We start from the raw sequence: 14,884 nt of genomic DNA, 5'->3' as shown, positions 1-14,884 counted from the left end.
AGATAGGTAAAGTACTTCAGTGTATCATAAAACCCGGGGGTGGATAGTGTGTAGAGCAAGGTCAACATGTTGAACAGCCAACTAATCTTGCTCAAAGACCTCCCAGAACCATCAGGTTTTCAGTTCCTTGTGGAAAGAGGGCAATGTAGGGGCTTGCCTAATCTCTTTGGGGAGGGTGACACAATGGTGGCTTTTACATGGATATCACTTTCAAAACATGAAATGTAAAAGCCCCCATTGTGTCAAAGCACTGAGGCTATTTCAAGGAAATATGTGGCATTCTGTGTTATGTGGCATTGGCACAGCATCAATATTAAAGTATACTTATGATTGTGTATCTTTAAAAGGTAGAAGCAGTGCTCAGGTATAAGCAACATGGTGAAATCATCCAGAATGCAGTACATGTATGGAGCAATATCCCGTCTGTTAATAGGTAAGTGCTGTAATTTGTTTCTCAGAAATTTCGGCCCCGGGAGTCTTTCTTTGTGAGCCAAATCAGCAGGGCAAGTTCAATTATTAGGCAGAGCAAGGCTGGAGCCTCAGGCAGCAATTGCTAAGTGGGGAAGTCAGTAGTGCCAACTTCCCAACTTCCTGAATGCCTTGACTTTCCCCTCTGTTGGAGCACACAGGGTTGGTACATGCCACACAAGGTGTGTAAACTGCTCAAAAGGACAAATGCTGCAGTGAGATTCAGGTGCCAAATAAAGTGATTAATGTGCTTGGAATGGGAAGGTAGGAGCATTGTCTCCTCCTTTGCTTCAGACATCAAGATGTTTCACACTAGCCCTGCAAAGCAATTGTAAAATATCTCAAAGCCATTTGTTTTCATGCTTGGAAAATTGTTAAGTTTTTTAGCTTTCTAGTGGTGTCCCAGAAACGTTTTACATTGAGGAATGAACATCATGTTTGCTATAGCATAGATGGATGAAGTGTGGCCCATACTCTGCATGTGACCTTTAGAACTGTCTCTACTTTAGTTATTGTAATAAATTACTTAGATTTCAGAACTCGTGAATGTAGGGCCCATATACCCGTAAATCAGAGTGCATCTGTACTGGGTAGAATAGATAGGCAGACTGGGAAGCTTCAGACTGCTTAGAAGCCAATTTTTCATACTGGTGAAGGCCTTAACAGATTCAAAAATGTGAAGAATATTTAAAATATTTTTTCACATTAAAAATAAAGACTTTGTGAGATCCTGACCTGTTAGATCAGAAACTCATCCATCCTGGAGGTGATTCTAAAGCAAACTGACCTTATTATGAAAGACAAAACATTTGTTGATCCGGACCCACATAAAGGCTGGAATTGCATATTACAGTAAGTGTTCTATTAGAAAAAGATGCTTACTGGCCACTTTTATTTTGAGATGAGTCATGGAGATTGCTCATTCTGCTGATTCCCTTCTATGACTCTATTCCTATGTCTTAAACAGCGCCCTGATGACTGAAAATGCACAAGGCACAGATAAGAAAAGTATTTGGCGATTTTTCTAAAATTGGAATAGTATGAAGCTTTTGCCACCATTTTGAGTCATACAAAGTAAATATTTGTATGTGAAGCTGTCAATAAAGTCTCAGAAATAAGGCAAAGCTTTAAATAAGAAATCCAATCTCATTTGTTTCAGATATACCTAGCTAATTTTAACTGGGCAACTGCTTTAGTAAGGAAGCATAAAGTGATGTACATTACAAGGCTAGGGTGGCTCAGCTGATTTATATTATTGAAACTCATTTAAACACAGTTCCACATTAACTGGAAAACTAATCGCCAATAAGATTTGCATTATTTGTATTATTGAACAGTTTCTGGACTGTGGTCAACACTTATAGGAGAAACAGGCATTTCTGAAAGAGTCTAGACAGAAATTCCTTCATAGTTTCTGATTTCTTTAGGCTTCTTTCCCCCCTAATATTTCCTCTTAGAAGTGAAGCTTCCTGTTATCACTATTCCAGTGAAGGGTGTTCATGGGCCTCCAAATACTGCTGAATTATAGTTCCCATCATGCCTGACCATAATGTATGCTGGCTAGAATTGGTGAGAAAGCCATATAATCTTCACTCTGCCCTAGATAGCATATCTAGTAATGAGGTGTGCTGGGAACTGCAATCCAAAAACATCTTAATATGTTTTTATTTTTTCAAGTTTGCATGTTTTCATCCAACACTCCATTTAAGTTATTTAAATATTTGGTTACAAATAATTTAAAACACTATTTTTGGCCAAATGCTTTGTCTGCTGCACTGGTTTTGCTCTTACTTCATAATACTCCTTAGCCTTATGTGCTCATGCAGACAGCCATAGAGTCTGGGTTGCTGTGAGTTTTTCTGACTGTATGGCCATGTTCCAGAAGCATTCTCTCCTGACTTTTCATCCACATTTATGGCAGGCATCCTCAGAGGTTGTGAGGATGTCTGCCCTAGACGTGGGTGAAATGTCAAGAGAGAATGCTTCTGGAACATGGCCATACAGTCCAGAAAACTCACAGCAACCCAGTGATTCTGGCCATGAAAGCCTTCGGCAACACAACCACAGAATCCTTTCAAAAGTAAGGCTTAGAATATATTTTCTGTTGTAATTCACGCTTTCTTGTTTCAGAAACATTTTTTAAAAAATTAATATTATCAGTTCATATATACAATAGAATCAAAAAATATTTTTATCAATGGGAATTGATGGGCCTTGTGTCATTTAGGCAATAAACTAACTCTGGGTTTAAAGGAGATAACAAAAGCCCTCAACCCTATTCCCAAAATAGGGACAGTACCATGGATAGCTCCCATAAAGCAATTCAAAATCCAGACTAGATTTGTTGGTCTCTAACGTAGTATTCACCAGATACAACTGAATTCCTGGGTAAGCACTCTTTCAGTTCTAAGTTGAGAGCAGAACCTACAAAGTCATATTTGTTGGACTACTATTTCTAGAACCCTAAAATCAGCATAGCCACAGGGTAAAAAAAAAAAAGCTTTTTGTCAGGGAACAAAGGGGCATGCAGTGACACTGAAATGGAACAAAAAGTTCTTATGTGCTAATGGGTCATTTCCTAGGCCAAAAGGACAAAGGAAAAGGCCAGTGTGGAAAGAATGAAAAAACCTTGAATAGTTGAAATGGCAATGTAAATTCAACTGTAAAATAATATTTATTAGCAGGGAAAATACAATTCAGGAATACATGTTTACCCTAATACAGGTATTCTTTCCCCTTCCCCAGCAAATATTCTGCTGCATCTTTCTATATGGATTTGTCTCAGCTGGCGAAGGAGATCCTTAGGACCAGAATTTTCTCTCAGCGTCCAGCCACTCTCATTAAGGAGTTTTTCGTTCCATTGAAAGACTATTTTAGAGCTTTTTCATAAAACATGGTTTCTACTCTGTACATGACTAAAATGAACATTCAAAAGGTTACTTTTTAGCCTGCCTTTACTATCAAAATATAAACAAAAAATAGTGATCTCTATCAGAGAGAGAAAAAATAATCTGCTGGTTCAATCAACTTGCCATTAGGTGCATTAGAACAGAACAGAATGGAATCAGTTGGTAATCCATCATAAATATTTTGTTGGGATTTTAAATATAAGTCATATTCCAACTCATTGGTTTGTTTCAGTCACATAGATTTAACTTTACTGCTTCCTTCTGTTTTTATTATTATAGGAAATAACTATTTGATATTGTACATATTAATGGCGCCAGATGTTTTTTAACTATATTTAAATGCAGGGAAATAGAAAATATTCTCATAAAAATTAGGAATTACCATAAATTCAGGACCCCTGATTAGGAGAAGAAAAAAGAAAGGCATTTCAATAAGATAGCCCATCCTCCCAGAAATATAAGTATTTTTCACTAGAGGTTTGGTTTCCTAGAGGACCAACTTGGTAAGAATCACCCTCCTATGTGTTTATTATTTTTTCCATGTTTCATTTTTGTGTTTGTCACCTGTCTGCTGGATTTCTCTGTGGGAAATTCCCAAGAAGTATGACTTCCTATGTTGTTAACTCTGCCTGGAGCAATTTCAAAACACATTTTTAAAGTATTAAACTTCCTTAATAGGTGTAATAATATATGTTGTCTAAAAAGATAGCTCTTCTTCCTTTTTAACTGCCAGATTTTCCTTGAAGTGGGAACTGAAGTGAAATTGATTCATTACTAGACCTGAGACATAGATTTACCAATCTGTGACCTGAGACTCCATTATTAGACATGGGATTTAAGAAAGTAATTGGAATCAGGAAGGTCAGGTGACCCCCACTGCTCTATCTATACAAATACCCAGTGATGGATGATGGCTCCAATAACAGGGACATGGAATTCACTCCAAGTTTCAGACCAAACTTTAAAGGTCCAATCCAAGGTGCAGGCTTCCTTTTCACAAAATAGCTTCAACACTTTCTATAAGTTTTTTCAAAGTTTTCACTAACCTCTGGAGCAAATTTACCATTCTACTGACATTGAAACCATCTAATAGCTATAAATGCACTATCTACACACTATTCATTAATGTGAAATATAATGAAATGGCTATACATTTGATCCAAGCTATCTTCAGACTGTAGACATCCATGGGCAGAATTGTTCAAATACAAAGCAACATCCTAAAACAGGACTTGATGCATGAATAAATAATACTCGAGAGAGCTGTGAGTGATTCATTTTAATATGTATATACTAAGTAGAATTTGTTTGGTTTAGCCCATCTGGAAAATATATTTGTAGAGAATGAAACGGAAGACTTTTCTGCCTTCATTACATGTTAAAATGTCCAAAAACTAAATAAGCATAGTTCTTTACTGTAAAGTGCTCTATGAGGGACAAGCAAACATGGCAATCTATCAATGACAGTAGAGTATGGTGTGAATCCAGATGCAGACTTCCAGATGTTACTCTGCAATTTCCTGGTGACAATGTGAACTAGGGATGCTGGGACTTACAGTGTAAGTCTGCAGCATCGCATAAGCACTATCACTGCAACAGTAGAGGAAACCAAACAAAAAAAGGCTGTTTAGTTAATGACTAGTTATAACATGCATCCAATTTAGAGTAGACCCATTGAAACAAATAAGGCTATTTAAACACTACTAAACTAAATCCTATTTATTTCAATTGGTATGCCCTAGATATGATTATTGAGTGTAGCCCTGAGGCAACCCACATCCAAAAATATTAATCTCGGCTGAAAAGGAACATTTTCTAACACATATATTTTAAACATATTCCGGAAAAATTGCTCATTAAAAGCAGAATTAGCACAATCCACCTTAAAAGAGACTTCTTTGGTCAAATTCATTTATTTAGAAAATATAGGCCAAAGTAAACAATCAGCAACACAAGCATTATCCACTAGTGATATCCTACTCTAGAAATAATGCAGTTTGCCACCACTGTAACTGCCATGGCTCAATGCCATGGAATCGTGAGGTTTTTAGTTTGGTGAGGGACCACCAAAGACCCAGGTAACCCACAATTCCCATTATTTCATAGCATTGAGCCATGACAGTTAAAATAGTGACAGACTGTAATGTAAATGCACCCTATGTATATTCAGATTATATACAGTGTTCCCTCAATTATTGTGGGGGTTAGGTTCCAGGACCACCCGCAATAAGTGAAAATCTGCGAAGTAAGGACGCTATATATTTATACATTATTTTAGTAGTTATACACTATTTTAAGTCTTTATCAACCAATCATGTGTTGATAAATCGCCTCCTTCTCCTCCCGTTGCCACTTGGGCTCATTTTCTCTCCCTTTGGTTTCTCCTTCCTCCCTTCCTTAGGCTGTAAATTGTATTTTTTTATGATTTATAATATTCTTTTAGAGTTTATTGAAAAACCGCAAAACAGCGAATCCTCAAAAAGCAAACCGTGAAATAGTGAGGGAACACTATATAGATATACCAATTTTGCTATGAGAGATACATATGTGATAACACGAAGATCTAATAATCTTAGGAGAAGGCGATAAAAATGATTCTGCAAGACCCCTCAGTCCCCACCATTGATTATCCTGCTGGTTTAAACTGATAGGAATTGTAGGCCAAAAGAAGCTGGAGAGCAAAAAATTTATCACCTCTGAATGACATCATATGTAAACAGATTGCACTTGCAACAATATGATTAGACAAATAATGGTTGCATTCCTTTATTTTCTCAAAAGTTACATATAATTAGATTATTACAAAATAATGCACCTCTTGTTGGCTGATACCCTCCAGCCATCATGTATTTTCAAAATGAAACCTTCGAATATCAAACTATTGCTCCTTCAAAGCAAGATCCTATCTCACAGGTTAATTTGACTAGATTTACTAAGGAGGAAGCAATACTCTTTCAATAAACTCCTGTGCCAATTTTTTTTTACATTCTAAAGGAAACTAGCACCGAAGTGAAACTGAAGGATATGACATCCCCGTACTTCAAGGGGTTTTTGGATGGAGATTTTGAGAATTAGCCCAAGCACAAGGTGTGCCAAATGCCCACAGCAGATAGAGAGTAAGTACTCTTTCATCTGCTGTATCTTCTTCTTCAGGCTTTTTGTGCCTTGATGGCTGGAGGGTATCTGCCAATAGGAGGTGCATTGTTTTCTAATAATTTAATTATATGTAACTTTTGAGGAAAATTAAGGAGTGCAACCATTATTTGTCTAATCATATTGTTGCACATGAAATCCTATGGCTCATAAACAGACTGTCCTGTACGCCTTTGATTTCAGGGAATATTTTTAAAATACCACCTGCATAGTATAGCAAAGGTGAAGGCTAAATTTTCTTTCCAAAAATGTTGGGGGTGCTTTCCAATGATGTGTGGGGCCAAAGGCAAATGCATGAAACCATATAAAACCCAGTGTATTATTATCTTAAAATCCGTGCTCGCTATCATTAAGGGCTCTACAAAACAGAACAAATTTGTCAGAAGATCTCATTTGCTGCTCTGTTTCCAAAATATATCGTAAATGATATTTTGACAGTGACACAACAATGCAGCTTATTCACTTTCTTTCCTGCAGGTTTCCAAATGAATTTGTCCTAACCTAAAGGGGAGGGTTATTCAAAGTAACTAAAATAACAACAGCTATTTTTTTATGTGTTGTCGAAGGCTTTCATGGCCGGGATCACAGGGTTGTTGTATGTCTTTCGGGCTGTGTGGCCATGTTCCAGAAGTATTCTCTCCTGACGTTTCGCCCACATCTATGGCAGGCATCCTCAGAGGTTGTGAGGTATGGAGAAACTAAGTAAGGAAAGTGGCAAGAGTCCTTTGTCACTGGGAGCCAGCATTAATGTTTCAGTTAATCACCCTAATTAGCATTGGAAATGTTTTGTCTCATGCCTGGGGGCATCCTTTGTTCAGTCAAGCCCTCAGAGTTTTGGTTCCCATCTACTGTTTTGATTTTGGAGTTTTGTAATACTGGTAACCAGATTTTGTTCATTTTCATGGTTTCTTCCTTTCTGTTGAAATTGTCCACATGCTTGTGGATTTCAATGGCTTCTCTGTGTAGTCTGACATGATAGTTGTTGGAATGGTCCAGCATTTTTGTGTTCTCAAATAATATCCTGTGTCCAGGCTGGTTCATCAAATGCTCTGCTATGGCTGATTTCTCTGGTTGAATTAGTCTGCAGTGCCTTTCATATTCTTTGACTCTTGTTTGGGCGCTGCATTTGGTGGTCCCTATGTATATTTGTCCACACCTGCATGGTATCCGGTAAACTCCTGCAGAAGAGAGAGGATCCCTCTTGTCCTTCGCTGACCGTAGCTATTGTTTTTATTGTTATTTTATCATCATGTGTATTGTGATGATCAGAGCGCATGTGACCTCAACCACTTCCTATTTTCAGGATGTACCCATGGTCTATTCTATTTCCCTCTATCTCCATCTGCTTCTACCTCTTTTTCAATTTCTTTAACTCTTTCCAGAGACTTAATACTAAACTAAAAGGCTGCTGGTGCTGGAAGGATCAACACACACTCCAAACACTGTCGAGCCTGAAAACTCAAATTGGAGAAAAGTTATTGTGGGACTGCCTGTACTTCTTTTAAAATCTTATATTTAAACTTTATTCTTGCTTTTGTGTTGTTTTTGATTTGCGTTGTTTTAATGATATTGGTAGGTGCCTTGAGTCCCATTATTGGGAGGAAGGCAGAATAGAAATGAATTGAAATAGAAATAAAAAGATAGCGACTGGTGGGATCTGGGGAATTTTATGTATATTTACCATGTTGTGTTTTATTCTCTTGCTCTTTGATTTTATGTGTTTGATGTCCTGCTTACTAGTGGAATGGGTTCATATGATTTTGATTGTTCTGGCAGTAACCACTGCATTTCATAACATCAGTTTCATTTATTAATGTACAGAAGGCTAAGGGGAAACATTCTTGAGCAAAGGATTTCTTCCATTGGAAGGAATTTAACCCTCCAATATCTCATTGACCTTTCCACTTCTTTTTTACACATTTTTGGATGAGATTCTTCCAAAAAATGTATTGTAAGCATTATAGTCTCAGAGAAAGGAAAGGAAGAAAACTGTCTATCTTCCTTGATGTAGGGGAAGTGAGCTCATACAAAAGAAAGAAGTAAAACAAGCTAAACAGGGATAAACAGAAGAGAAAATCTCCACAGACTATGTACTTCCCCATTGCTTCATCCCACTATCATAATACATGTACTTTGCCTATTTAATTCCAAAACTAAACCTCAGTCCAATAGTTCCAACTATTGGTAGCACAATCCCATTGAATCAATGAAACTTGCATTACTTATTAACTTCCCATTGATTTAATGTGTCTACATTAGTTGGGTAGGAGCCTCCGGTGGCCTAGGGGATAAAAGCCTTGTGACTTGAAGGTTGAGTTGCTGACCTGAAGGCTGCCAGGTTCAAATCCCACCCGGGGAGAATGTGGATGAGCTCCCTCTATCAGCTCCAGCTTCATGCGGGGACATGAGAGAAGCCTCCCACAAGGATGGTAAAACATCAAAACATCCGGGCGTCCCCTGGGCAATGTTCTTGCAGACGGCCAATTCTCTCACTCCAGAAGCAACTCCGGTTGCTCCTGACATGAAAAAAAAATTAGTTGGGTCTAATAATTAGGTTTGTGTTCCAGTCAGGATGGCCAGTGGTTGCTTTGCTTTGGGGATTCTGGGAATTGTAAGTAAAAAATAATTTTTCAATGTTATTACAAAACCTCAATACGGTTGAAGCTTTAGAAGGAAAAACATATTTGATACTGTTCCATTATCCAGGTGGGGGCCACAAAGGGATGCTAGAAAGAGACAGATAGTCCATTTTATGGGGGTAGAGAGTTGAAAGAGAAAAACCATTTCCCCCCATTTTCGCTGGTTATTCCCCCTCCCACCCTTCCTATTTCATAAACAAGGGTTGTTTCCACAACGGGGACATGGGTGGGGGAATAACAGGAAAACAGGGGGAAATGGTTTTCCTCTTTCGACCCCCCCCCCCCCAATAAAATCTACTATCCTTCTCTCTCTAGCACCCCCTTGTGGCTTCCTCCCGGATAATGGAACAGTACCACAAATTTCAGGCAGAAATCTGATGCCACTTATTTGAAAAATAAGCACGGCACAATAGTCTTTGTCATCAGAGACGTCTGTTAGATAGCTATAGCAGCAAATGATTAAATTGTTGAGATTCTTTTAAAAAATCAGGCCATTGTCATCTTGAATGGAATGAATTTTGGGAGCACACTAACTTTAAATAAGGAGATTCATAGAATCATAGAGTTGGCAGAGACCTCGTGGGTCATCCAGTCCAACCCCCTGCCAAGAAGCAGGAAAATAGCATTCAGCGCATCCCTCACAGATGGCAATCCAGCCTCTGTTTAAAAGTGGGGTTTATTTATTTCGTGTCGAAAGCATTGCATAATAAATAAGTTTAAAAGTGATAACATAAAAGAATAACAAGCAGCTAAATAGTTTTAGAACAAAAGCAGGCAACAGTGACCGCATTGTTTGTAGCTTTAAACAACTCTTCTTCCGTACATAAGGCACAACATTGTGGGCAAGCATACATATGAGGAGTTGTTTGTTCTGCTCCAAAGTTGCACAAGGTAGAGGATTCCTCCAGGTAATAACATTTTGCCAGGTTGTCTTTAGATCTGCCCACTCCACTTCTGAGTCTGTTCAGGGACTTCCAAGTTGCCCATTCTTAGTTTGCCCTGGAGGCAGACCCTCATGGGGGGGGGGCATCCAGTTGGGATTGCCTGGTTTAGCAGCCAGGAGGGATATTCTTGATGTTGCTGGGGGAACAGGCATGTAGAGGGGGGGGAGCTTGAGGGGCTTCACCCCCCCCCCCCGAAATTTTCAGGGTGGTCCATGAGAAGGCCTTACATTTATTATTTAAACTGTTATGTTTATTTATATCATGATCTGATCACCATGCTCAATATATCCCATATGCATGGGGGTATTGGGATAACGATACAAAAGGCTTGCTAGGACTCAGACTCACGCCCCCCAAAAAACCCAAAATCCCAGCCCCCCCCCCCCAATCGAAATCCTGGCCACGGGCCTGTGGGGAAACATTAAGAGGAGTGGTGGTTCTCATGAATCTTGCAGCTTCAAGATCTGTTTGCATACTGCCTAAGTGAATCCTTTGTTGGGTGGTGTTAGCTGACCATGATTGCTTCATGTCTGAAATTCCAGACAGGAATCAGGTAGGGCTTGAAGCTGCAAGGCTTTCCAATGCTAATCAAGGTGATTAATTGCAACTTGCCTCCAACAGACGAGTTCTTTCTCCCACTCTGGACTTTGCACAGATATATAAACCTCACTGACCTAGTTTCCAACAGACCTCACAACCTCTGAGGATGCCTGCCATAGATGTGGGTGAAACGTCAGGAGAGAATGCTTCTGGAACATGGCCATACGGCCCGGAAAACTCACAGCAACCCAATTGGAGGGCATTGCCCGAGGTGCCCCAAAAAAGCAGGCCTCTTGAGCCTGTATTCTCTGAATTGTCTACCCACACGAAGAATTAGTTGGCCTCCGCAGTACAGACACACAATGTTATGTGAGCCCCTTGGCATTGTAAGAAAGGCCTGCGGCTATGACAGCAAGCAAAGCAAGCGCGCGCGCGCAGCGAGGGGGAAATTAGACGGGCTGGCGCGCGGCCGAGCTGAGCCGTGACGTCACCCGACGTGCTGGGACTTCGAAAGAGGAAGGCGCGCCCACATCGCGGGTTGTGGCCTGGCTGGGGAAAAGCGGGGGCGCGTGCGCGGGGATGGACTGAGGAGTCGCGCGGCGCAGGAGGGCAGCACGCGACTCCCTCGCGGGCTCTTCTTCCGTGCGCGAGCCAATGTGTCCGCGGCCGGGATGGCCCGCCAAAGGTGAGCGGGGCCCCCTGGGGGATGGAAGCCTGCAAGCACGAAAGTTTTAAACCAGGTGTGTGCGTTCTTGGAGCTTCCCTCCAGGTGTTTTGGACTTCAACTCCCACCGTTCCTAACAGCCCCAGGCCCCTTCCTTTTCCCCCTCAGCCGCTTAAGCGGCTGAGGGGGAAAAGGAAAGGGCCTGAGGCTGTTAGGAACGGTGGGAGTTGAAGTCCAAAACACCTGGAGCGAAGCCCCAAGTTTGCACACACCTGATCTATCTCCTTAAATAAAAGGACAAATCTATTGGTGTCCCCTTCACCTCCGTATTGAGGAGTAGGCAAGCTTGTCTCCCACTGCTCCGGAGGCTAGGATACAAAATACAGGAAGCCAAAGATGCCACCACCTAAACCTTAGGAAGAACTTCCTGGTGGTAAGAGCTGGTTAGCACTGGAATATTCTGCCAAAGAACCTGCTTCTCTCAAGTCCCATTATATACAATGGCGTCCTTTATATTAAAACAGGAAAATTAAGGTTTGCTTTTGGGATATTTTTTTGGAGGGGGGAAATATTATGGTCCCACCTGGAGGCTCAAAGGCTTTTAGTGATTCTCAACCTTCCTAATGCAGCAATCCCTTAATACAGTTCCTCATGTTGTGATGACCCCCAACCATAAAATTGTTTTCGTTGCTACTTCATAACTGTCATTTTGCTACTCTTATGAACTGTAATGTAAATATCTGAGCCCCCAGATGGCGTAGTGGACTAAGTGACTTGAAGGTTGGGTTGCTGACCTGAGAGCTGCCAGGTTCGAATCCCACCTGGGGAGAGTGTGGATGAGCTCCCTCTATCAGCTCCAGCTCCATGCAGGGACATGAGAGAAGCCTCCCACAAGGATGGTAAAAACATCAAAACATCCGGGCGTCCCCTGGGCAACGTCCTTGCAGACGGCCAATTCTCTCACTCCAGAAGCAACTCCGGTTGCTCCTGACACAAAAAAAAATAAATGTAAATATCTGATATGCAGGATGTATTTTCAATCAGTGGACCAAATTTGACACTATTTATTTATTTATTTACAGTATTTATATTCCGCCCTTCTCACCCCGAAGGGGACTCAGGGCGGATCACATTGTACAAATATAAAGCAAACATTCAATGCCATATAACAGGGGTCCCCAAAACTTTTAAATCCCCCAGACTGTTAGGGGGGCATACTATAGTTTCAAAAAAAGCATGAACAAATTCCTCTGCACACTGCACATATCCTATTTGCAGTACAAAAAAGAAAGAAAGTATAATACAATACAGTAGAGTCTCACTTATCCAACACTTGCTTATCCAACGTTCTGGATTATCCAAAGCATTTTTGTAGTCAATGTTTTCAATATATCTTGATATTTTGGTGCTAAATTCATAAATACAGTAATTACTACATAGCATTACTGCGTATTGAACTACTTTTTCTGCCAAATTTGTTGTCTAACATGATGTTTTGCTGCTTCATTTGTAAAATCATAACCAAATTTGATGTTTAATAGGCTTTTCCTTAATGCCTCCTTATTATCAAATATATTCGCTTATCCAACATTCTGCCGGCCCGTTTATGTTGAATAAGTGAGACTCTACTGTATTTAAAATAAAGAACAATTTGAACAAACATAAACATATCAGTATTTCAATGGGAAGTGTGGGCCTGCTTGTGGCTGATGAGAACATCAAGTCAGTTAGGATTTTTGTCTGCTTTCAAGTTGTTTCAGACTTAGGATGACCCTAAGTCTAAAGCTTCAGGTGGGGGCTGGGTAAAGGGTCTTGGAGGGCCGCATCTGGCCCTCAGGCCTTAGTTTGGGGATGTCTGCCATATAACATAGAACAGAAACAGACGCAGAGGTAATTTAAACCTTCTCCAGCTTCCTGAGGGTATGCTTGATCCCCGTCACAGGAGGAGCAGCTGCTTCATCATCCACTGCGATGGCACTTCCTCATTCGAACAGCGGCTGGATGATTTTTATGGTGTCGTAAATTAACCTCCCCACATATAAGTGATACCTAAATTTCCTACTTGATAAATGCAACTATCTTTCGGGTTGCATAGGTCAGCAATGAGCAGGGGCTGGCCTCAAACTGATGACCTCTTGGTCAGAGTGATTTATTGTAGCTGGCTGCTAACCTACCTGTGCCACAGCCCGGCCCCAAACACCCAATTAGCCCAATTTTTAATACTGGTGGGGTTGAGAGGGGGATTGATTTTGTCATTTGGGAGTTGTAGTTCCTGGGATTTATAGTAAACATCTGATAGGCACGATGTATTTTCATTCACTGGACCAAATTTGAATACTGGTGGGATTGGGGGGAATGATTTTGTCATTTGGGAGTTGTAGTTGCTGCGATTTATAGTTAACCTGCAATCAAAGAGCATTCTGAACTCCACCAACAATGGAATTGAACCAAACTTAGCTCACAGAACTCCCATGACCAACAGAAAATCCTGGAAGAGTTTGGTGGGCATTAACCGTGAGTTTTAGAGTTGTAGTTCACCTATATTCAGAGAGCACTGTGGACTCAAACAATGATGGATCTGGACCAAACTTGGCATGAATATTCATTGTGCCCAAATGTAAACACTGGGGTTTGTGGAAAATAGACCTTGACATTTGGGATTTGTAGTGTTTTCTGATGGTCTTTGGTGACCCTTTTGACCCCTTGCAACCCCCCCCCTCCCAGGGGTCCCCATCCCCAGGTTCAGAAATGCTGTTTTAGAGAGAGGTCAGTTTGGAGAGTTTGGCTGGCGTTGAGTTTGCTTGCTTAGTATCACTGGAGACTGAGCTCTCCTCTGCAGCTGACATCCACTCCTTTGCCCAGCCTTTAACTCTCCCTCCACCTGGAGTTGCCAACTGCACATGCTTGCATACACTTTGGAGAGATTTGAATGGAGGTAGTGGAGACCTAGGTGTAGAGCAGTGGTTCTCAACCTGTGGGTCCCCAGGTGTTTTGGCCTACAACTCCCAGAAATCCCAGCTGTTAGGATTTCTGAGGGTTGAAGGCCAAAACATCTTGGACTTCTGGGGCTTTAATGACAGGATGTGTTTGTGTCTGTCTACTCAGAGAGCAGCCTTGGGCTTCAGGGGCTTTTGAAAGGGGAGAAAAAAGGAGACCAGACGAAGTATATTCTGCCACTTGAGGCATGAAAGTGTTGAAGGTGCATTACATCCTGCAGTATCAAATATTCAGCAAAAGATTTAATTCTTCATGTAAAAATCAACAAGCACATCCATTGCATTAGTATACCAATTGGGTTTCATGTTTAATAAATAGTAAAATTATATGTATACCAAATAATTGTTTTATTTGGAATACACTCTCTAGTCCACCATTTCTTAACCTGGGGGTTGGGACCCCTGGGGGGTCATGAGGGGGGTGTCAGAGGGGTCACCAAAGACTCTCCATTACTCTCCAGAGGTAGGTGAACTTCATTTCCCCTAAATCACTGTCAGTTCCTCTCAAATCCCTCCAGTATTTTCTGGAGGGATTTGAGTTCCCTCCAGAAAAGTCATAGGGTTCTGTGTG

General features: G+C 40.8%; 1 protein-coding gene across 3 annotated transcripts in view; it reads left to right on the top strand.

The window, feature by feature from the left end:
* Positions 1-351: 351 nt before the first annotated feature.
* The window catches only part of icoslg (inducible T cell costimulator ligand), a 36,384-nt gene continuing 21,851 nt past the window's right edge, over positions 352-14,884 (top strand). Inside the window, exon 1 of one of the 3 annotated variants that reach the window (XM_062975166.1) lies at positions 352-433. Coding sequence is in view for 1 of the 3 variants with exons in the window: in XM_062975165.1 (XP_062831235.1) it covers positions 11,325-11,338 (14 nt within the window). In the remaining 2 variants the exon portion in view is untranslated. Of the gene's footprint in view, positions 434-11,144; positions 11,339-11,597; positions 11,751-14,884 lie in introns of those variants that run through there. The other 2 variants (XM_062975165.1, XM_008107450.3) reach the window with 2 other exon arrangements.

The sequence above is a fragment of the Anolis carolinensis genome, chromosome 3, assembly GCF_035594765.1.
Source record: "Anolis carolinensis isolate JA03-04 chromosome 3, rAnoCar3.1.pri, whole genome shotgun sequence".
NCBI classification, from domain to species: domain Eukaryota; kingdom Metazoa; phylum Chordata; class Lepidosauria; order Squamata; family Dactyloidae; genus Anolis; species Anolis carolinensis.
This window is presented reverse-complemented; position numbering and strand designations above follow the sequence as displayed.